Source organism: Paramisgurnus dabryanus, chromosome 23 (genome assembly GCF_030506205.2).
Source record: "Paramisgurnus dabryanus chromosome 23, PD_genome_1.1, whole genome shotgun sequence".
NCBI classification, from domain to species: Eukaryota; Metazoa; Chordata; class Actinopteri; order Cypriniformes; family Cobitidae; genus Paramisgurnus; species Paramisgurnus dabryanus.
The window spans coordinates 8,499,704-8,523,691 of NC_133359.1; the positions used below are offsets into that span (position 1 = coordinate 8,499,704).

Consider the following 23,988-nt stretch of genomic DNA (forward strand, 5'->3'; position numbering starts at 1 on the left):
AACGAAAGTCGTGCAACACACACGAAAAGTTATAGAAATTTGTGCGAGTGTCACAAAAAACCCATTCGTGCTCAGGACTCTCTGTGACTTTCTGTGAGATCAGTCTGTAAAAATATTAGTTAAGTGGGGAAAACTTTTTTTTATTAAAATCTTTAATATTAATACTAATATTGTTTAAGTTGCATTAACTTAATATTTTAAAAACAACAGGGTAACTTACTGTTTTAAGTTGAATTAACTTGATTTTTAAAGTGCACTTGGGAAACAAAAACGACATGACCCGAGCACTTCGTCTTACTTATGAATTTATTCTCAAATGTAAACTTCACTATTTCATGCATACAAGTTAAGACAACATACATTATCTGACAAATTCTTGTTAATTCTCGTATTTGCATAGGACATAGTCACAATATTGTCTAAACATGTAAAAAACAAAAAGGTCATAAAAAGTACAGCAGAGCAACCATAGACCAGCAACAATAATATAATCTGAATATTTCAAGGAACTGTACAACTGTAATACTTTACTGTAGTGATTTGGTTGATTGCAAAACAAAAAAGAAAAAAAGTTGCATTACGCGGCAGTTTTTTGAATGAGGTTATGAAAAGTGGAACTGGCCGTTGCTAAAGAAGAGCTTTTTTACAAAGTAGAGAAGTGCTGGGAGACAGGAACCCAGCGTCGTGTAACCCCTGGAGCAGGCATCACACGGCATCATCAAAATATATTGTTAAAATACAGACAGATACGTATAGGAAGGCGAGTCGAGTTCACGCGGCAAACATCTACGGGTTAGCATGAGACCCTAGTGCCTCACTATAATTCGCTATACAACACTTGAATGAAATCTTTGAACTGGTAGATTTGAAAAAAATGGGGGTTTAATTTTCCATGTAAGGAATGTCTACAAGAAGCAGTTGAAAATGTAATATTCAGTCAATATTTTCACAGTGTCTGAATTTCATAGTTGAAACTTTAAGTATTTATGGGACTCAAATGCCAGTTTGATACGACTTTGATGATGTATTATAAGTTGGGTTTGCTAGATGAGTTTCTAGGTCACCTCGCGCCATAACACCTGGGATTCGGCGATGAATGGGCTTCCTGCGCTATTCACAGGAGTGAGCTTGTTCAAACCTATACCACACAACTTGGCAGACAACCAGACTTGTTGAAATGACCACAGCCCTCAAAAGCAGTTTGTGTCTCTCTTCTTGAGCACAAGACGAAACATAAACAACAGTCGAACCTAAGCCGAGGCTAAACTTAAATCCACTTCACCCTGAAAGGCATCTATTACTCAGACCTCAATGAAATTCTGTTTATTAGCCCGTGAAATTGTAAATATTCAGTTGCTGTCTAGCAATTCCTAAATTGCGTTGACGTCACCGAAGCTAAGATAACCTGAAAATAAATCACTGTATGGCGTTTCTACACATCTACTCGTAGATTCTTTGGAGGACATCTTCAAATGCACAGTGTAAGTTTTACAAAAACTACAAACCTGTTTAAACCTATGCTTAAAAGATGTGAACTGTTTGCTGGACAGTTCTTTTATGTGTTATTCACAGGTATCATATTTCTTGGATTATGATAAATAAAAATGACAGTCTAGTAGGTTTAACGGATTAAGGGTATTATTTACCATGATTTCCCAGTATACCCGTTGTAAACTGTCCGAAAAGTACTAAAGGAAATAAGTTAATGAGTTATACCTTGTTTAAGTTATACATGTCCTTACTTTTCCTCAAATGTTCGTCTGAAAACATCAAATGGCTGAATTCCAACTCGTGCGACATTCATAAATTCGTTCCTAAAGCCTTTGGTAACGAGTTCAACGTGAGACTTCCAGTGCATTGGATTGTGTTAAAAGTGAGGGCCATTCAACCAAACTATAGGTCATGGCACTACAGTGTTCTTGGCAAAAGCATCCTACAGCTTTAAACGTCGTCTTGCTTTCGTATCACAAAACTGATCGCATTTTGCAGGGGAAGACCTTAAACTGATAACTAAGCACAGACACTTGGAAGCCATCTTGTCTTGTCTATCCAAGGGTCTTGGTTCTGCTTCATTTATCAGAACATGGCATGGCTGTCTCTTAACAGACGGCGCAGATAACTTCAGATAAGAAACAACACAGCGAAAGGAGGGAAAAAAGTACCAAAAGTACAGGTATCACAGTCAAAAAGACTTATTGTTAAATAAATACAAACAAGAAATGAAGCATTGATGCATTGGTTGGATACAAGCAGCAAATTTATAGCAAATGTAATTGCAATCCTTTGGAATGACTGAGCTTTTACTTAAGATGAACATGTTGAGTTTTCACTAATATGTGCATTTGTTCTGAACTGTACAATGACACATGTAAAACATAACTAAGGGAAAACTATATAAATCAAAGTACATCAAGATCACGGCAAAAGAAAAAAAATTAGAAATACTCGCGCATCTAATACACATCATTCACTCGGCTACATACACATAAAAATGTACATCACTCATAGAAAACTGTACAAGGTCATTTTCTTATCATGGTATTGTTGTTTATAGGTTTGCGATGACGTATAGATCCCCTTCTAATGCCTTTGGCACTCATTAACATGCCTAGTTCGTCAAATGCCAAAATTCATTCAAACGCCACCATTCGTTGACATACACGAAACAAATACAAAATGAGCTGTGGATTTATGAATCAGTTATGTTCATGAAGGATTCGGCTTAGTATGATGCTTTGTTTCTTGCTATACCCTGATAATTCATAAAAAGTATTGTACAATTCTTTCAGATATGAATAAAAAAAATCCATTTCATAACCTTCTTCTTAATTTTTATAGAGGTATGAGCTTGAAAAGATACATAACACAATATGTTAAATAACAAAGAAGATACAACAAAATGAACGTGTGACTATCTACTCACAATGACATGGTCTCTATGGTTATGAGATATTGGAGTATCATGTTTTCAGTCTTACGCATTTGAGACGTCAGGATATTCATGTAGGGATTACACACTTGCATCCCGCTATCGACAGAGCTCTCAACTAGCATAGGACATAGAAATCGTCGCAGAAGACAGAAAATAAAACAACAATAACAATATTCGCCAATAATAATAATAATACATAACAATGAAATAATAACACAATTCAGAAACATTTAATAAACGAAAGAGAAAATAATAAATCCACCTTCTAATGATTTATGATTGCTGGGTTGTAATGTAAGAAACGGTGCCTGTCATGACTTAATAAAATGTTTCTGGTTGTTCAATGGTCTTGCTCTTCATTCAAGTAGTATCGATACAGTGAAAAATACAGGAAACTCCTTAGATAGCAACAGACTCCGGGGCGGATCCGCTCCGAAGTCGGCAGCTCCGGAACGGATCCAGTGTCTATTGCTATCTGGCTAAGAGAGTATTCGTGATACTAACCTAGACGGTGATGTTTTTTTTAAATTGAGAAAATACATTTTTTTTCAGTAAATATCACGAGGAAAATATATATTTGTTGTTGTGTGTAACCAGTACCCAAATGCGAGAGCCTTTCGTTGCCTACAGAGTTTTACAGCTACAACTTCTTACTGCAGGCACCATCTTACTGAATTATAAAGTGGATATTAGGTTGGACCGTCCGTTTCTGCCCGTGTAACCTGTGAAATACCCTCCCCTGTCCAGCAGCGGGGAGTATTCGCAGATACAATGCAGGGCGACTAATATAAATGGCTATATGGGATTGAAATCTTGCACACAGAGTACACGTGCCAACCTGGTTGGTAAAGCAAAGCTGGCGGGTGAAGAGAGATGCCACCTAGCTAAAGTCAGTGACGTAACAATGAAATCACTTCTGAGGGGTAGGGTGTGTCCACACTATGTGCGGTTTTATTGCAGAAACACTGCTGCCGTGGCACTGTTTATTTAGATCGGGGGTGTTTTTTTAGCTGAGAGAATGAAAGAAAGACGTGATTATGAGGGGGCCCTGGGAGGGGGATCGGGGGGCCGCTAGGAAGTATAAAAGGGGGACAAGGCCTAGCATTCACAGGCCTCCCCACCTGCTTGTCAAGCCCTAGAGCGCTCATCCAGCTGGGCAGCTTTGCGCTTGTCGATCTGCATTGGAATAAAAGTAGAGATGAAGTAGAGGTGTTGAGCTTATGAATATAAAGATAACAATAACTGCAATAGTAAGCTTAATAAATTAACATTAAAGTGTACATGTGAAAGAAAGAGACGCAGCGCCACGGTAGTTTAGATAGCGCTGCCGCACTTCCTAAAGGGTTTGTAGGTCTTTCGCCTGAGCGAGCCTGGCTAGATTCGCAGATTGGTTCTCACGGTTAACTTTTGTCCAGGCTGGAGCAATAATGGACGGTATGATATGTATGTATGTACAAGTCGTGTAGTATTGTATGTTATGAGAGTCTTGAAGTTTGAAAGCAGCTGCTTTTATGGTTCACTGAGGTAATGCATTCAGCGGCCACGCTGATGTCCCAGCGTGTCCACAACAGTAAAAAAGTGTGTGTGAAGTTTTCCCTGTGCTTGTGAAAAAGCTTGTAAAGTACAGTAATTGAAAAGAAGAGAAACTTGTCTGCGAAGTTGCCCACGGTGCCAAACTGGCAAAGAAAAACACTGATAACATCTCATTTGTTGAGAATTCCCTTTCAAACATTCGAAGTCTGACTTGATAACATATCATGGCCATTGTCTCTCAGCTTTTATGATTTGGGTCTCGACTTCCTGTATTATAACCCCCCCCCCCCCCCTTTGCAGCTTGAATATTATCCAATCATGACGACACTATTTTCCCAGCCGCAATGCATCGTGGGATGCTGTTGGTGGGTAGCTCAGAGGAAAGGGGAGGGTTTGTCTGGGTGTTTCTTCTGCAAGAGTGCTCAGCTTGTGATAAAGCCTCAGTCTTTATCTATCTCGCTATGGGTCAACCCCCTCATTCCTGCCTCCTGCAGATAGCCGTCTTTGTTCTAATGGAGGGATGTCTCGGTCCTTACCGCCCATTGTATTGCTAGCTAAACATACACACCCTGACACTTCAGTCCTCGTTGAGTTATAAACCCATGCCCTAACTTATAGGTGATAGACCGATATATCAGATCTTAACCCCAATGACAAGCTCTGAGACATTTCGATGGTCTCTCCACCCACAGTGCAACCCTTATTGGATAAAAACCTAGCTATGCAAATCGGTGCACAGACGAATTCACTTTGCAAAGCTATACTCGAAACTTGTCGGCGAGTATGCGGCGTAACAACTTAAGCTTTTGCTTTGCCTCTCCATCCTTATTTCCCTTTACCTCCCACTTTTTTTCATCAGATAGAGCGAGTGAGACAAGAGTGTGTAAAGCTTCACTGTAATAGCTCTCGTCTCACTGCCTAGTATGCTATGAATAGCCTTGTGTGGGTAGATGCAGTTTCCTAAGTGGAAGGCCTATGCAGATGGAGGGCAAAGGGCCAGGACTTCTGCTGTTACCTGAGAGGATGCCAACATCCCTCCCTCACTACCACCCTGCTTCCTCTGGGCAGCGTTAAAACAAAAAACCTCTCGGTGCATTTTGCTCGTTTGCTTTTTGTCTTCGCAGTCTGAAGTAGGCGAACGTCCAGAAAAGTCCCCTGAATGTGTCGTGTTCTGTGGAGAAAAACCCTGAAGTTGATGAAATGTGCTGTTTTTATTGAGGAAACAGCTGCTTTGAAACTTTAGCCTCAGAACTGTGAAGGGGAGTTTTCATTGAGTCCACTGAGAGAAGTCGAAGCGGTCTGTTCCCTTCATCGAGCGTGTAAAGAACCGATCACTACATTCGTGATATATATGGAGAGGATTCCCTTTGAAATAAGGACTAGGGCCGGCACAGCTCTGTTTACACAAAGTTTTCCGGAGATAGTGACGTTGAAGAGAAAGTTTCGAGTCATTCCAGTCTTAATAACAATTATCCAAACTCTTCTTATCTCTGAATTTAAATGACTGACTTTCCCCTGATGTGAAAACCACCCAACCAAAAACAAAAGAGTGCAAGTTTCCTTTCGTCCAAGTGTAAGGCTGTTTCTAAACGTACGTCTTCATTCTTTCAAGCTAACAAGGCCGTTCCTGAGCAGGGCGCGAAATTCAACCGCTGTTGAATTTCGGAGTAAAGCGATGCTTGTATTGTGCAGTCAACGTGAAAATTAAAGGAGAAAAAAAAACAACTGTTCTGAATCCTGAGGTGTATGTGTGCCCCCTGTCCCTCACCCGTTTTAAATAAAATAATGATGAAACATTGTTTACCTTTCAAAACGTTTGACCTTTTTGAACGTAGCGGTAGTATATCAAAGAAACAAAACAAAAAAAAGAGGCCGCAGCCAGAAGCTATAAAAATACAGACATATGGTACATCGTGTAAATATTGCCATGTGGAAAAGGCATTTTCTTTTTTCTGCTCTTTTAGGGTTCGCATGAGAAAATTGCACTACAAGAAGCAGTTATGTACAGTACAGTACACCACAGCGAGCAAAGGGGGAGGAGGATGTTAGCATGGGCGCTAATTCCGCCAGCAATTTTTTAAGGAAGGAAAACAAAAAGCGTTAGCCTGGCGACCCAGGCAGAAAGTGCGAACAGGTTAAGGCGAGTTGGCTGGGCTGAGGGCGGGGCTAAGGGTGGGGCTTGACGCATCAGAGCGACTGTAATCGCTGAGGGAGCCGGGGCGTGTGATGCTTGAGACGGCAGCGTTGCCTCCTCCGTGTTGTCTCTTCAGCATGGCTGGCTGGAAGTCGGAGTGACGGCGAGCGTGCTTCATCAGGTGGTCGCTCCTCATGAATCGCTTGTCGCACAGCGGGCAGCCGAACTTCTTCTCGCCAGTGTGGGTGCGATAGTGCCGTGCCAACTCATCTGAACGGGCGAACTTCTTACTGCAGTCGGGCCAGGTGCAAGGAAAGGGGCGTTCTCCTGTGACAAACACATAAAGGAGAACACACAGCTGTTAGATGTTTGCATGATCACACAGGCATAACTATAATGCTTTTCAGGGTATCAAACTGTATTTTGCTATATCACCTGCAAATATAAAGTTGCTGTTAACTACACTACGCTATTTCATAACATCTACCTTTGACTTTGATTTCTTGAAGGAAATTCAAAACTCACACTTCATCCAAAAACGAAAGTGTTAAGGAGACCACATCTCATAAACACCCCCATGTGTGGCTAACAGTGACAAATGGGGTGAATGCGCCAACTGATGTGAACCTAGCCTTTTTTTTCCCCAGTCCTTGTGTGGACAATGAACTCTTTCAGCAAAGAAAGCCCTACAGCGCCCTTTTTTTATTCCCACATGGCCCCCTATAAGCCAGTGCAGACATGCCTCATTGGTCGAATATGATCTTTTAGACTGATCTACAACCAGTTTTGTGGTTTCTCATATCATGGCTGTGTTAAGCATACACGCAACCACAAAGTGAACCGAGTACGGTACACAAATAGTCAATCAGGGCCCATAAAGCCAAATGTTTAACCCGTTAGAAGAGTTAAACCATCATGGAATCAAGAATCAACTCACGGCAAAGACAACAGAAGCTATGGTGAATGATCTGGACCATTGGGATCCAGGTCACGAGGGGGTTTACAAAGCATTTCAAAGCAGGCACTTTCGAAACAGACGTTAAAGACCTGATGAAGCACAACTATTTCATGAGAGTGGCTAATCCTCTCCTATAGAACCCTACAAAAGTCTAAAAAAAACCCGTTTAAGACTAGTGAAAAGCTCACGCATTAAAACCGAAATGCACTGCATTAAAAATGAACCATATGTTCTACCCCGCTAAGCATTGCATCACGCTAATTGGAGAATCATGGGAACGCTAGTAGGACACGTATCACTTCGGCTGCTCTAAAGAGGATTATGGGATTTATTGTCTTATTATTGAGATACCTTATGGAAATAAACTCATCTGCTGATGTATTGTTTATGCGGTACACGTCAAAATAGCAAGTTAGCAATGATTTTCTTTTCCCACATCACTGCCACATGTTGCCGAGTCAGACAGCGACTTTAATTAGGGAGGTTAATGGGCTTTACTATGGCACCCTGCCTCAGCAGACACTCTGACATGAATCTATCAACGCCTCAAATCATGGGAAATTATACCCTTTCCGGTTCCTCGTCAGGCAATTAAATTAGGGTTTGACACAAATCTACTTTCTTAACTCATTCCCCACCAACCTTTTTTTGAAAAGTTGCACGCCAGCATTTTTGTGATTTTCACAAAATGCCTTCGAGAAAAAAAATTCTATATATAAGAATATATATTCTATATATAAACATACAAATATATCACATGAAAAAACAGACCCTTTGCTTTCAAACAAACAATAAACAAACAAAACGAGAAAAAATCTATATTCTGCTTGTAAACTCTTAAATATGGGTATTTTTCTTAAAAAATATTTATTTAGCAAAAAGCTAAAACAATTGCATTTTTGTGAAGGAATTTTGTTATCAAATTAATAAATAAAAAAATTTGCTTCAGTTTTTTTTATAAATTGGGTAATCGCGGCATTACATATAACCATAAAAACTCATCAGGAACACATTATTTTCATGCAAATGTTTTCTCGTCAATTGCAGGGAAAGAGTTAAAGCGGTTGTGTTAAAACAACAACACTTAGGGCCAGATTTTCTAACAGCCAGCGACTGTCAGGATTTACTAAAGACGCGCAGTGGATAATTAGCGCTGAAGAGGTGTGGTCTAGTTATTTTTGCGCCGGACCTTATTGCATATGCATTTCTAGAGGTTTTTCTTTCAGATGTAAAATTTATGGGAGTAGAATATTTAAATGACTGACTTTACTAATGTTTGCACGTGTAATGATTGGTATTTGCGGCATTATTTAACGGCGAAAAAAAGCATGTCTTAAATCATTTTGGCTTGAAATGGTTGGAATTGTTGCTAAAAAAAAAAGAGGCATCACAGAGAGCGCATGATACAAGGCAGAGAATTATTTTTACATGTAACAGTTTATTTGGAATGCCAGATGAATGTATTATTCAAAAATATTGTTTGCCAAGCCATGTTCATTTTTATTTTTCTAAAATAATTTAAAGAGGAATCACTAGGAGAAGTCACACAATACCAGACATTTCAAAACTTCTTGTAGACCTTAATTTTTTTTGTCTTCCAGTTCTTTTCAGTGTACTATGGCTTTGTTAGCTGGGATTACACACCCCAAATTTTCCTCTGCGATGTCCATGGTGCTAAACTCAAGATCAGTTCTTCTTATTTGCGACCCTGAACTAATTTGCGCTGCTCTTAGTAGATTGCGTTGGTCATTGTGGAAATCAGCTGTTACGCCTGTGTTATTTATTTTACACTTTTTAGTGAATAACCCGCAGATATTACCACTCACATCAGCGCTTTTTTTAAAATTGCGCTCTTGCCCCATTTAGTAAATCTGGCCCTTAATGTGTTGTCCCTAACTAGACACATCTCGATGTTATTATTGGAACAACACATTGTGTGTTGTTTTAACACATCTTGTGTTGTCCTTTTTATTTATTTGAACACAAAATCAACACCAAATGACACATAATTTGTTAAAATAACACAATGTATTAAATAGCATAACACAAAACAATGTGTAAAAAATGAACACAGATGGGACCATATATCTCGGATTGGTTTCATCACTGTTTCATGTGAAATGAGTAGATGCAGTATATGTGTATCAGATAATCGAATTATGAGATAAAAAGCAACAAAGTTTGATTTCAATCTTTGACAGGATCTTTCTCAGTCAATATTGAAGATATCAAGGTTATATTTTCAACAGAATGTACTATACATTTTGTAGGATGATTTTATGTGAGTAACAGCACATCACAGCTGGGTCTTTAAAGACAGGGTTGACATTTTATCAAACTCCTTGTGTGGCGCCCAAAACTAATGCTAAAACGTGTATGAAAGCTGTGTCTCCCCAGACATTTCAGTCATTACCTGGGTAAATTGCACAGAACAGGCAAAGTACACAGTGATCCAGACAGCTTAAAGCTGCTGCCTTTGTTTAGCAGCCACTTGAAAACAACTTCAAATGAACATCTATGTGATGCCAAATTTATGTGTGGGCCGGTTGCTTTGCTTAGGGTCCCTTCCCCCTACTGTGGTTACGTTATAAAGGAAAAAGCAGCAGGCGAAGCAAGTCTAGACTGTCCCCGTCTAAATCTAAAACCTGTCACTCGCTTTCACACAGTCCTGCTCCCACCACACTCGTATGCATATAAAAACGTACGCAGAACCACGTGACAAACCGTGCACAAACTCTTTGTTGTGTTTTATGTCAACAACTCAAACCTTCACACGCACTTGAACATAGTTTTGTGTACATAATGTGTAAGTTAACCCATATCACTACATTCCCCCAGACGCACATCATCTGATACTCATTTGGCCCACACATTCATACGTGGTTTGTATACAGTCACAAAGTCACGCAAATGTGACGCGCCCATAAAACTAATTTAGGAGGGACACTCTTCGAACATCCTCAATCTAGCCATGATTGAAGTATAAACATAAATAGAGAAGCTGTAACATTAGATTAGCTCTTAAAGAAACATTAGAGGGTAGAACAGTGGAAGTGTTGAGATTCCCCTTTTGGTGACGACAGAAGCCAACCTAAAATTACGGTCTAATTATTATATGAATAAGTCTATGGGAAGCAGAAGTTGTAAATTGTTAAGTTATGGGTTCGAAAAAAGTGTGAGGCAGCTCAGAAAACATAAGAGAGTAGCATGAATATTTCACAGGTTAAAAACAAGCAGGGCTTGGAGTTTTAAAGGTGTGACCAGCGACTGGAATACAACGCACAGGTGCTAGTCGTCCCATACCTCCATACGAACCAAAGACTTGCGACCACAGGGGTTTCTGTTGATTTCCAATTTAAATGAACTAAATCTAAGAATTGGTTAGCCCAAATATGAAAATTCTGTTATTATTTCCTCACCCAAGTTATATTTGGGTATTTATATATTAATAAAAAAATTTTCAACAGAAAGTCATATACATCTGGAATGGCATGAGGGTGGGTAAATTATATGATAATTTTGATAGTAGGGTAAGTTAGTCCTGGTGATGTAATACTGCAAGCAATGGCAGATTATTCCAATGCCACAAAGCACCCTGTCTCCAAATCTGCACACATATCTACAGGTATGTGGTGTGTGCTTGAAACACTTAACAACAAAAAAATCATGGCCATTCAGAACCAATGTGCTTAGTCATGATCACACCAACACGCAGAAGTGGGGCACAATTCCAGGAATTTCATTATCAATAAGGGCACTCCTGACGTGGGTATGAAGAAGACTTATGTAAACAGGTCGTGCTGTCTAGCATGTGCCAGTTTCATAACAGATGGCAGTTGCTTTGGTTCAGGTCAGCATGTCAAGAACCATAAAAGGCAGCATTGGGGACACTTCCTTATTGGAATAACCAATAACAAGGCCACAACCCATGACGCAACTGTATCCCTGTCTATATTTTATTCGCAGCATTGCTACTTGTTTCGCTGGCAAGTGTGATCCTACTTATGAGATGTTCCCTCTTTGGTGTGGTGCGACCAGCACTGCATGTGCCCAAGAGGGGATAATTAGTAGAGGCTTTGGATTCAACCCCCACACTAACGAACATGGTGACCCAGTTACCCTTTGCTGCAGTTACATCACAGTGGCATCCCATAGCTAAGGTAGCTGAGCAACTGTGTTTCCCTACAGTGGCGATACCATTATGTCACGTACAGCAGCCTTACACAACTGTTTCTTTTCAGGGCCAGTAGGTCAGTAATTAAACTTCCCATGCCACTCGCAAATGCATTGCAAATTCACGATTGATATCAAAGAATATAAGCCTCAGACTTCCTCATTACGCTTTGTGAGAAATCATTAGGAAATAGGAGATGGAGACCTTTTGAGGTAAGCAGTCTAAGGCACAGACATCTGATCATACCACTATCAGACCAACAGAATTGCAGACTGAATGCAGGTCTACCAGACTCGTAGTCGTTCACCTGTTCCAACAAGAGCGCCAGCATCTCTGTGTGATTGAGATAAAATTCCTCAGGTTTCTTTAACCGTAAGACTTAGCTAAGATAAAGACAGGCAGACAGTAAGACAGACAAACGGTCATGCGGTGGACATCTAACAAATGTCCTGCAGTGGGAGGGCTAACAAATCCTAACCACTGTCTCTTAAAGCCATGCTAGTTCAAGGACTACAAACATGATTGCTGAGATTGCCCTAAAACATTTTAGACAATAAAAACTCCCTGTTTCTCTACCCGTCACGTCCCATTAAGCAACCGTTTTTAGCAAGGCAATGAGAAGTCTTTGCATTTGCCCTCCAGACAACAATAAAATCCCACACAAAATTCAGGAGAGGTCGATTGGCTATAGACGGTTTCATTGGACGCACGTGCGATGACGCGATTACGTGCCTGGTTGGAACGTTACTTCCGGTTTCAGTTTTTTTAATGGTCTGACTAGTTGCTAAACTGAACTCTTGAACAAATACCTCTCTGAAAATAACAAATGTTTTGATTTCCTAGGTAATCTACGTTTTGTTTATTTTGCTTGTTATATAAATAAACTACTTTAAAAGGACTTTGTTGTTATTTATTCTTAGCTGCGTTTACCGGAAGTTACGTGTTGCTCACGAAAGCCGCTTGTTTGTTGTTACTGCTAAAACCGACTATAGCGCAGGGGTTTTCAAACTTTTTTGTCAGCCAAACCCCTTTACCCACATTATTTTAGTGGTGGGCAAGGATTAATCGCTATTAATGGCATGAGTTTTTGCATACTAATATAATAAAAAATAAATAAATATATAAATGTTTCTTAAATACATAAATGAATGTGTGTGTATTTATATATAAATAATAATTACACATACACATAATACTCGTTATTTTCTATGCGATTAATCACGATTTTGCCCGTATTTATTTTTTATTTATTCTAGTTTTTAGTCAGTAGTATTTCACATAGTCATTGTTATTATTACCTCCATTTTTTTGTAATGTTGTGTAATGGTCACATGACATGATTAAACAAATAAAATCTCTCTTAATAAAATGTACTTTGTTTTATTTATTTTTTATTTTAAAATAATTTATTTGCATCATATAATTTAATTGTAAATAATTAATTAACTGTTTATCATCAACTCACTTTTCAGCTACGGTTGGCAAAACGTGAGTTCACTAAGAACCCCTGCAATTTCCTCGCGAACCACTAGGGATTATCAGTTTGGGAAACCGTGGTGTAGCGCTTAAATTATGCTAATTCAGGGTTTCCCGAAGCACATTTCAGTTCGGGTGGCCCGCCCATGCTTGGCAACCCTACCGCCTGAACTAGGTCGTCCAAAAAATAATAATTTGCTGCACAAAAGGCGGTCAAGCGCGCCACACGGCCGAAATGAGATAAAGACGTGGTCCGTCATGTCTGGAGGATAGCCAGTTGATACAACCAGTGTCCGTGAGGACTGTAAGTGGACTTATGTTTTGGGTTTATTTAAGCCTGTTACTGTATTAGTCTATAGTTCTTGCAAATTTAAAGTAAGTTAGCTGGTGATTTGGTTGTTTGAGCAAACTGTTAGCGAGGTTTCATGTGCCTGTTGATTAGATATAATTGTTGAGCAGAGGTGGAAAGTAACGAATTACATTTACTCACGTTACTGTAATTGAGTAGTTTTTTTGTGTACTTTTACTTTTTTGAGTAGTTTTTAAAATCTGTACTTTTACTTTTACTTAAGTATGTTTTGTTTAAAGTATTGTACTTCGCTACATTTTAAATTATATCCGTTACTGAGTAAAAAAATATTTAAAAAAAGCAAGGTGATAAAGACACGCAACGGATGATTGATGGGCGGGGGAACGCGCAAAAAGAACCATGGAGACAGACGAGACAGGCGCGTGCTAATGCAGACCCGCCTCAGTTCAAATCTTATGAAAGAAACCCCTGGCCATATGTAAGCGACCACTTTCCACTGACGCGACGCGAGTGTTTCTTTCTTATGAAAGGTAGGATTCATGCTCTTTAGTACGAAACGACCGGGTTTTTACCGCTCATTTGCACGACGCGTTTTTAATACCATGCGCATTATATTCCGAGGTCTAGCAGCTTCGCGTCAAGTCAAACACAACTTCAGAACGTCCTCGAGAATGCGCAGGTCATTAGACATTGCAGAGAGAGAGAGAGAGAGAGAGAGAGAGAGAAAGAGAGAGATTAGAATAAAGGTCTGACATCAGGTACCCAGGTCAGGGAAGCTCGAAGACAATAAACGTGTCAAAAGTATATAGCCATGGCACTCATCTCATTATATGCTCATTTAAACTATAGTTTAATAAAATAATGTATGTTACCAGCAATACATCAATTACAATCTACTATAGTGATTGTATTTACCAGCTGCTGATGACCACCTTCAAAAGTGCATAACTCACATATAAAAATCATTAAACAATTCCATAAATGTTCCAAAAAAGCTTTTTATTTTATTAACTTTTTGTTATTGCACTTTAATTGTAAAGATGTTCCTACAATTAAAAACAACTAGTTTGAGATTTATATTCCCTTGTCGTTTTTGAACAATAATAGAATCTTCACCTCTCCCCGCTTTAAAAAAAAGTAACTTTTACTCTGAGTAAAGTTAAAATGATTTACTTTTTACTTTTACTTGAGTAGATTTTTAGACCAGTAAATTTACTTTTACTTCAGTAAAATATTATAAAAGTAACTTTACTTTTACTTTAGTACAATATTTTATTACTTTTTCCACCTCTGTTGTTGAGCACTCTTGCTCACGTTATTTCTGTGCATTATTTACATGGTACAGTAGTTACACTCCTTTAAGATAATGTAATTAATAATGGGAAATAATCAGTTTTTACAGTTTTTGCGCCATCTATTATCTTTCGTCAGATGTTCTACAACATCTGCTTTAGTTTGTGTTTATTAACCCTTTAGTTTCACTTCATCACGCAGCTATTCCCATAAGAGGTAAAAACATTTAATTCATTAATAATCTATGTGTTCATTTTCTGTCATAGTTTCTTCAAAATTAAGTTTTATTTGAATGTTTAAAATAAAAATATTTTAAATTTCATAATGATGCATACGCCCCGCCCACGCCCTCGGACCCACCCACCCGCTCAACCCTACCACCTTAACTAACAAAAAAAACCTGTAATATAGTATTTCCTTTATTAATTTTGAGTTCACATAGTGAAGGGTAAGACCAGAGCGAGTTGTTTAGGATCACCTGACTAAAGGCATATGCTTACATGAGTTTTGCGGACAAAAATACAATTTTATCATTTTAATACAACAAAATGTATTCAAAATTTCACAGATTCCTACAGTTACATTTAGCAAGAAGCAAACCAAAAACAATGCAACAATAAGGTCCATAAAAACACCAACAAAATATGCTTGCAATATCTTATGTAACAAAGCAGATGTATATGGTTAGATTTAGATGTTCTGAGTGTCCTGGCCTCAGGTCTGCCACGCACCCTAAGCGTGCCTGGTAGGTTATCCATGGCAAACCATGAGAAGTCTGAGATCCAAAATGGCACCACAAATGCAGCTGCAACACTCACCAGAGGGTTGTAATTTATTCTGGTTGGTCATGGAGGAGTCTGCCAGACCAGGCTCTCAATGGTCGGTTAATGACAAGACTGCTCCGGAGACGACAGCAAACCTAGACCGACTTGGTCTCGAAGTTTTATAAACCTCTTAATTGTTGCAAGAACGTTCCCTGCTTGTTTCAGTACAGCAATAATTGAGGTTTTCTTTTTCCCCTTCATCGCCATAGCTTTAGCAATTGCTCACTGACCTCATTGCTACCCCCATAGAAGCAGGGATTTATGGGAGTGGATGCAATCCCATCAACGACCATGTTGGGAAAGAAATATGGGTCACGCCCTCCATTCAGCTACGGTTGCCAAAAAGTGAGTTCACTGGGGACTAAAAACCACAAAATTTAGCCCAAACATAGCTTGGATGTTACAGCCCTGGGCAATTTCACAAAAAAGGGAATTATCGTCATCTCTTAGATGCAACTTAATAATAATCGCATGAAGGTTTTATATGCAGATCGCTGACAGAGCGAAAAGGTTTTTGGTGGTTTGACCCAGATTACAGCATTCAGAGACGAGTGTGGGAATGGAACAAAAAACACAGAAGTACAACACAGACACATGTGCACGTGTTTATGAAGGAAAGGGGTGAGGGGATGTTGTCTAACCACATTGAGACTCTATGAGTCAAATCGAGCTTTCAGTGCTCCGTTCGTGCCAGCAACTTTGTAAAAATTGAGGATTAATGCTAATGGACGTGGGTGTAGAGACATTACGTATAGGTCAGGTGCGCCGATTGGGCTGTGACCAAACATGTCTGGAGATACTGTGACAAAAGCAACCAGGTTTAATTTATCGTTCTCTTTTGTCGCTAAAAACACTTTGCACATTCTCCACCCATGCTTGGGAAATCTGAACAATGGCTCTAGCCTTGTGTCTGATGGGACCGTGTTCGCCATCAGGCATTTAAATCAAATCTTCCGAACCGGGAAGACATAACTCACTCCTTCCAGCCTATACAGCATATGTGTGCACATGGTCTAAGACGTATTATACGAGGAAGCGCCCACAACCGCTGCAGATTTATGTCCCCTCCCCTTTATTTCCCCACCTTCTCGTTTCACACCATTGACCTACTCATCATGGAAAACGTGAGGGAAGGTTTGTATTGCAGTATGGCATGATCATTTTAATCCTGTTAAACAAAAGGAATGAAGACAGCTGTACTCATAAGCCTGTAAATGGTAATGGGCAAGGGCAGGGCAAAGGTTGTGTTAGGGTGTCATCTATACCTCCTGTGATTTTAACATTATTAAATCATCAAAACAACCCATAAGATACTCAATTCCTGACCCTGACTGTGTAACCAAACTTTACCTTCAATAGTTAGACATTTGACAGCAGTGTCTTCCCTCTTAATTTGCAATACCCAGGGCAACCCTCCCCCAATGACCAGTGACCATCCACTGAATGGTCCTTTCATCCCGCAACCACGCCTGGCAGAGCACACAGGCCAGGATCCTACAGATACAGATTAATTGGACAGTAACAGGTCAAACATCTCACTAGCAAGAGCTAATGTCAATATAAAAGCCTGGGAGGCAACCCAAGGTCTGGCACACAGTTGAGAACAACCTCTCTCTCTCTTTTTCTTTCCGTCTCCATCTCAAACATCCAAAGGCATGCATCGCTGCTGCTGTTGCTGCAGAAAATCAACGAATCAGGTTGCCAGCAGATGCAGCTGAGCAAATGACCTACATCAATGCAGGGCTTTGACAACAGATCCCACCCTGCACCCACCCCCACACTGCTGCCTCCGCATACAGTACAGTACGTCCCCACCCACCAACTGCAGAGTCGAATGCCCCAGAGTTAGCGTGAGACCCTAAGCCAGTGGGTAATACTTCAGGAAGTTAAAAAATATATAGCAGATACCCTTTTCCTGCACTGAGAAATCGACACCTGTATATACTAATGTGGGAAAGCGAAAAGCTACAACTACACAATGCTTCAGTAGTTCTTTCACCTTAAAGCCCTATGGGTGGGTGGAGAGGACAGAGGGCAAATGGGAGGAGGGTTGGGTAGGAACAGACTGGCTTTTATAAAGCTCTGCCAAAGCAAACTAAAGTACACATGAGCTCAGCAAAGTATGAAAGGTACTTATAGGAAGTGGCTGCCTAATACCAACTCTGGTGCATTAACCATGACTGACTCGGTCGAACGTATGGTCAAATTCTGAGTTAGCATGTTGGTTTTTGGTTTCTAGGGCTGCTAAAGACTGGATGCTTTTCTTTATAGGAAAGAAAAATATGAGAGCTGTATTCCCGTCAGCGAGGGCTGCTTTAGGAGAGATGGATGAGAGGGTGGATGAGCGCATGATGAAACACCCATGGGGCTGTAGTACCTCAGCCTATCATATTTGAGAAAAAGAGAGAGAGACATGCAACAATGCATGCTTTCTATCAGTCTAGTAAAAGGCTAACGGTAGAAATTTGACAGAAAGAGACTGTACCAAATCAAAAATATGCAAAGTGAACGTAATACCCAATTCCACATTTTTTATTACCTCATCTATGTCTTTTACCTTCCCTCTGTGATATGCATGCATAAAAAGTAAACCCAAGTGCATATGCAATATAAAATAAGGTGCATAAGCTGGTGCAATTTGGTCAGTCAAGCCTGTGCACTATTGAGCATCATTTTTAACACACATTTTAGTTACAAGATAGCAGGCCAGGAAAATAGTTTCAGTCGTAAAGGACAAAGCCCCCGTCGTGAAGCCATCACCTACTCGCTATGGCCAGCTCTACCCCAGCGATGGCACTGTGCCCAGCGCAGGGCAGATGTACCCAGGCCGCGCCCATCCTCTTAACCCCTTCCACCTGAGCCATGGGGAAGATGACTGTACAGGATACCATCTCTAAATAATCCAGGATACAGAAAAGGAAACAAATGCCTGACAAATCACTTTAACTTTGCATGCATTTGCTATAAACAGGGCGTGGAGGTGCTCTAGGAACTCACTGGTCTAATGTGCGCTGGAACCAGTGGTTCGATTTATTGTTAAAGTGAGTACATTAGCTGAACGCAGTATTTTTGGCCTATACAATTGAATTCTATAGCAAGCCCCAGGAGATAGTGTACGTCATTCTGTGCACAATCCAAAGGAGAGCCTCTAACTCCATAAGAGCTCGCAGACAAAACAAAGAAGCAAGTCAAGTGTGAAATATGTCATTATAGCCTTTGTTAATGTCTATGCTGCGAATGATTAAAGCTAATGTACTTACCAGCCACATACAGTGACATAACGGCCTTAGGTGGGGACCCTGCCCATATGGGTTAGAGGTTTTCTCCACCAGACGTTACTTAAAATGAGGTTATTCTAGACTGTCTTTTGGTCAATCCCAACCATGCATGTCTTAATACATGACATGATACTACATTAAGAGGCTAAACTAACATATTTTAACTAGCTTTACTTTTTTTAAAATGCCCAAATAGCCAAGTCATCAATTTTTAAGAAGCCTGTGTCTTTTGTGACATAAAGCCTCAACGTCCCTTCTCCGGTAAAGCCGCTTTAGCCAATTTCGCTTGTCAATGTGTGTGACAAAATCTGTCATCCTATTCTCTATAGCTGTTTCAAGATCGAGAGGAACCCCACCTCCGCATACCCGCAGGAGATCAGACAAAGCTGTCTGGTAACCTTAGACCCTCAACCTGCTGTGTTCCCCTTCGCTTTACCAACCCACACAGCACAATGAGCAATTTGTGTTTTGCATTTACCCTCATCATCTACGTCCAAATGCTTCACACATTTCGTCTCAATTCAGCACTGAAAAAAAAGGAAAATCTCCATGGCCTCGGAGGTGATCTCATTAAATCGCCCTTGCACGACACACCGTGCAAAACCAAGATCTGAGGCGTGCAATCAATATTCAAGATTTTCTCAAGTACTCCATGTGCTTGATGTGGTAACATTCCCTTCCACTTTCATGCAAATATTCGCAAGGGCTAGTGATACAGGAGTCTCCCAATCAGGATAATGAGTCTGCTAACCGGGCCCAGATGACATTATGGAGTTGTACAGGGAGCAGATTAGATTATTGGGCGAGGAAGATTAACCCAGAACACGGGGGTCACGTGTACCCATCCTAATCATGAGGCTCCGTCACGGATTCTTCAAGGAAATTAATTTGAAGACCTTGTAAGTCAAATACAAGTCAGGTGAATGCATCTTAAAACTTATTCTTGAGTTGGGAAAGATTATGGGTAAATCTAAAATCAACAGATTATAATAAGTGCATTGTTTCATTTAGAGTTGCACGCTAGGTATCCCATCAAACCGCTTTCACAGACTTCTGATTAGTTCAACTTATCAGAAGTCACATGCACTGAAAGTACAACATGTCTTCTGTGAATACCGAACAGACAGAATGCGTCAGAGCCGTAGCCTTGACAGCCTTTACAAACCATGTCACTTCCTCTTTCTAAAGTGAAACTTGCAGGTTTCACGAAAATATTTTTTTTTGTTGGTTCCCGTATGGCCCCACACCCATTTCATCTGCATGCATGCTTACCGCTTGGTTATAACTAGTTCCTTTTCTCACACCATGTCAAGTGCAGACTATTAAAATAATGAGAACGTTATAAATTATCGACCGCATGCATATTGGGCACCATTAAGGTTAACAGCTCACTGAATGCAAACCGAGCATGTCTCTGATTCTGTCCATCTGTTTATGAGGATGACAAATGATCCTTCTTTATCCAGCCACATGTTTTAAAAGTTTTTTTTTTTCATTTTTCTGTGTCTATTCCTTGTTTTGGCTTGGCATAGCCTTTTAAGCATCTGTCAAATATTATGCTTGATGCTTTCTTGGGTCATGATCTAATCTTAACTTGACTATAAACTCCAGTAAAGTGGAGAAGATAAAAATTAAGGATCCACCCAGACAAAATAATGGCAGTCAGACTGTGCAGAAATTGTCCTTTGGAAAGTTTGCTGGGAGGTTATTGCAATATAATCTTATCACAATGAGGGACATGCCGTAACCACAAGTTACCACAGAATTGCACAAAGTACAAACTTACAATACAAGTCTTACTTTAAAAAAGAAAACAAAGCCAAAACTGCCACAGAGTTTGAAATAGTTCGCTTTGTGGTTTAAGACAGCTAGTAAACTTGCAATTCAGTCTGCAAACAAGTGCCTTCGCAAAAAGTAAATTTTAGTAAAATGTAACTATTTAAACACCTCCAGTTGCATATGTGCAGCAATGCATTTTAAAGCATTAAACTGAGCCTTTTCGAACATTTCTGTGTCGTTTTATCATGACATCTGCTCTCGCTCGATCATAAAATGCTGCCTTCTTCCAGCAAGCTAGCACATGTGATGTCTAGTCCCGCCCCCCTTCCCCTCATGTACTCATTCAATGACAACAGAACGCAGGGTCTTGCATGCACTTCAAAGAATAAAGCATTATTTACGTTATCCTTGCATTATTTAGGAACAGCAAGACCTGTTGCATTTGCTAAGAGCCCAAGCTTTCGTCTTACCATTACATTACACGATTTCAAATACAACACTGCAACGCTGTGCTCTAAAGTGTCTAAATCTAAATGCAGCCTTGTGCCTAATTTCTGCCGGAATGAGACAAATGATCCGAAGCAGGGTTCAAACCAAAGCCAGCGGGGAATTTAGGGCGTTGCTGAAGTCAACCGAGGTCTCCAGTACTCTTGGCTCCCCAAGTTTGTTTTAATAACACCGTGTTCCCCCTTCAGTTCAAAAGTGGCGTGTCTCTGGGAGAAGGATCTATCCTCTCTTTGCTCTATTAGTAGAGACTGATGGAAAATTTGCTGAGTGCTTCAGAAAGGCGCCCAGAACCGTGCAGGTTGGCTGAGCCTGGCTGCTGAACTCAAATGACCCACATTCTCTAATTACCAAAACAAATGAGATGGAACACTCATTATTTAACCGAATCATGGCCTGGTTACAGAGGAGTGACTACCCAATCGAAAGTCTGCAACTCATTTCAAAATGAAAGTAGACTCATCCAACAATATACGCTGGAACCCAGCTGGGGTCAAATAATCCCTTTAGAGTTTTACTGAACGATATGTCTCGATGGAGGATGGTATGTGGTGCGTGCTGACATAAAAAAACATGTCATTATATATACAGTAAAAAGACTAAACCTATTATTATATCAGGCTACGTAACAACTCAAAAGAAGAGTAACTTACGACACACCCACCTCGAGTGGGAGAATAGTTCAAAGTAAGTTACGCATAATATATGTGATTTATACTTTGCATTAGTACCAGGCCCAAGCAAAACATAAGGCTCACCAGATGTCGGGAGAGTTGAGGTTCTGTATCTATTTATTAAATATGTGGGCTCTCAATTAAAGTTAAAAATGTCTTGCCTTTATCTGGCCTGCTCAGCAAAGCATTAATCATTAATAAATAAGGGTATAGAGGTACAGATCATTTTAATTTTTACATTTATATCAACCCAATAACAGTGTAAAAAATCAGATTTTTTTCACATTCACAGCAGGGTGTGTTTCGGAAAACCCTGAAAGCATTTACACCCATGTGTGGTTTATCTCTGATCTAAGGACATAACGCCTATAGGTGACAAGAACGTTTCATTTCATCTAGTGTTTCCTGTCAGGAGGTCTTTATATTGTCTGGCATTGATAATAGGCTATATACCGTGTGAAACCGTGGTAACGCATTTTGAAATGTATTTTCCACCCTAACTGTTAATTGTAAAGAAAAAAAGAGTTTAAAGTCTGCGGCTCTGAGCTCGTCTGGTCGAGTCTGTTGCTGGCCAGATCAGCTGGCGGTCTCTATGACGGGGGTGTGGCACATCACAACAAAGAGCTTAACAGTCAAACAAGTAACCGCAGAAGTCCCACCAACCCCCCATCTTTTATTCATTTTCCGTTTCTTTGAATACCCCCGCATATATCTCGCATAGTACCGTTAAATAGTTTAATTGCGCGCGTGTCTGGCGTTATTTTTTAGGGGATGGACGTGCACATCGACCGGTTTACTTTACGCTAACCAACAACATCGTAGATTATAAACCATCACGGGGTGCCTGGCAACGATCAGACTTTATTTTATGGGAACCATTTGGATACGTGGAGCACCGCGCGCGCCTATGCACGAGCATGTGTGCGCGCATATGTTGTAGCTGTATGGATTATTGGGAGCGCGTGTGTTGACTTGGCTGAGGGGGGATATAGGCGAGGCACTGTTGCTGTTTACCGTATAGCTTTCTCACAGTGGGCGTGTCAGTATTTACGACGCGACTTACTTGAAATAAACAACACTTGTTACTTTTTAAACAACCTTTTGGATACGTAAACGTATGTTTTGTGGTAGGACATCGCGAAATTGGGTGCGTTGGCACGAGTTTGCGTTAACAGTTGTCCCATCAACTGAAATAGAAGCTCGTGCGGTACATAATGTGCCGAACTGTACAAACGTGACATCATCGCGTAAATCCGTTTCATTTTATTCCCCTCGAGAAGTTGCAGTGTTTACATTTGATGTGAAACGCAAATACACTTGGCAGGAATGTAAACTGACCTGTATGTGTCCTTAGGTGGGCTTTGAGATGGGACGATTTGCCATAAACTTTTTCGCAACCTGAATAGTGGCATTTGTGCTTTTTCTGCGGGGGTTCCTGTTCAATTCGACCCCTAAATCGTTTGCCCCTTTGTTTAAGGGCAGAGTCGGCGGTGATGGTGGTAGGTGTGGCAGAGTTCCCATCATCTCGGGTTAGGGCTGGTGCCTGTGCCATGCCCTCTTCCTTTATTTTTGCCTGCTCGGCAAAATTGGCGGGGGTCTGCTGATTGAAATCCGCCAAAATCCTGGCCACCACAAAGAGAGAGGAGTTGTCTTTCAGATGCTCCTTGGTGTCTTCGTTTCTCTGTGCAGCCGCAGTTTCGGGCTTGATCTCTCTATGAACAATTGCTTGGCTGGACATTGACATAAGGCACTCTGCTGCGAAGCGATCCATTTCGTTGAGGGAAAAATGCCCGGTGTTTCTTTATGACATTCAGACCCCGAGACACCACACCGTTCAACTCAGTAGATCCCTTTGTGTGATGCTGACGAGGTAGCTCTCATAAGCAAACTCACTTTGCACTTATCTTACCGGCTTTTCGGCAACACTGGCATCCTGCGTGTAATTCATGCGAGATCGAGCCGCGAACGCGCAACTCCGACTGCTTTCTTTCTTTAGAGATAAGTTTCCGGTGATGTGAGTGCTGAAAACTTGTCTTGATTCAATGTAAAAACTCCCATCGTGGCTGTAGTCCTCACAGCGTTAAAGTGACAGTATGCCGTGCGCCGATTAGAGCTGATT

The 23,988-nt window shown here is 40.5% G+C and overlaps 1 protein-coding gene across 1 annotated transcript; it reads right to left on the reverse strand.

Moving 5' to 3' along the window:
• Window positions 1-288: 288 nt before the first annotated feature.
• klf13 (Kruppel like factor 13) lies at window positions 289-23,988 on the reverse strand. The gene is made up of 2 exons (XM_065292089.2): window positions 23,208-23,988; window positions 289-6,926 (listed from the first exon to the last, which is right to left on the reverse strand). The coding sequence occupies exons 1-2, from the start codon at window positions 23,638-23,640 to the stop codon at window positions 6,601-6,603; spliced, it is 759 nt and encodes a 252-aa protein (XP_065148161.1). The 5' UTR covers window positions 23,641-23,988; the 3' UTR covers window positions 289-6,600.

Coding starts and splice junctions, on each gene's coding strand:
- klf13 (XM_065292089.2), bottom strand. CDS start 23,640: ATGGATCGCTTCGCAGCAGAGTGCCTTATGTCAATGTCCAGCCAAGCA. Junction 6,927..23,207: donor CCACCTAAGGACACATACAG/GTCAGTTTACAT, acceptor TGTTTGTCACAG/GAGAACGCCCCTTTCCTTGC.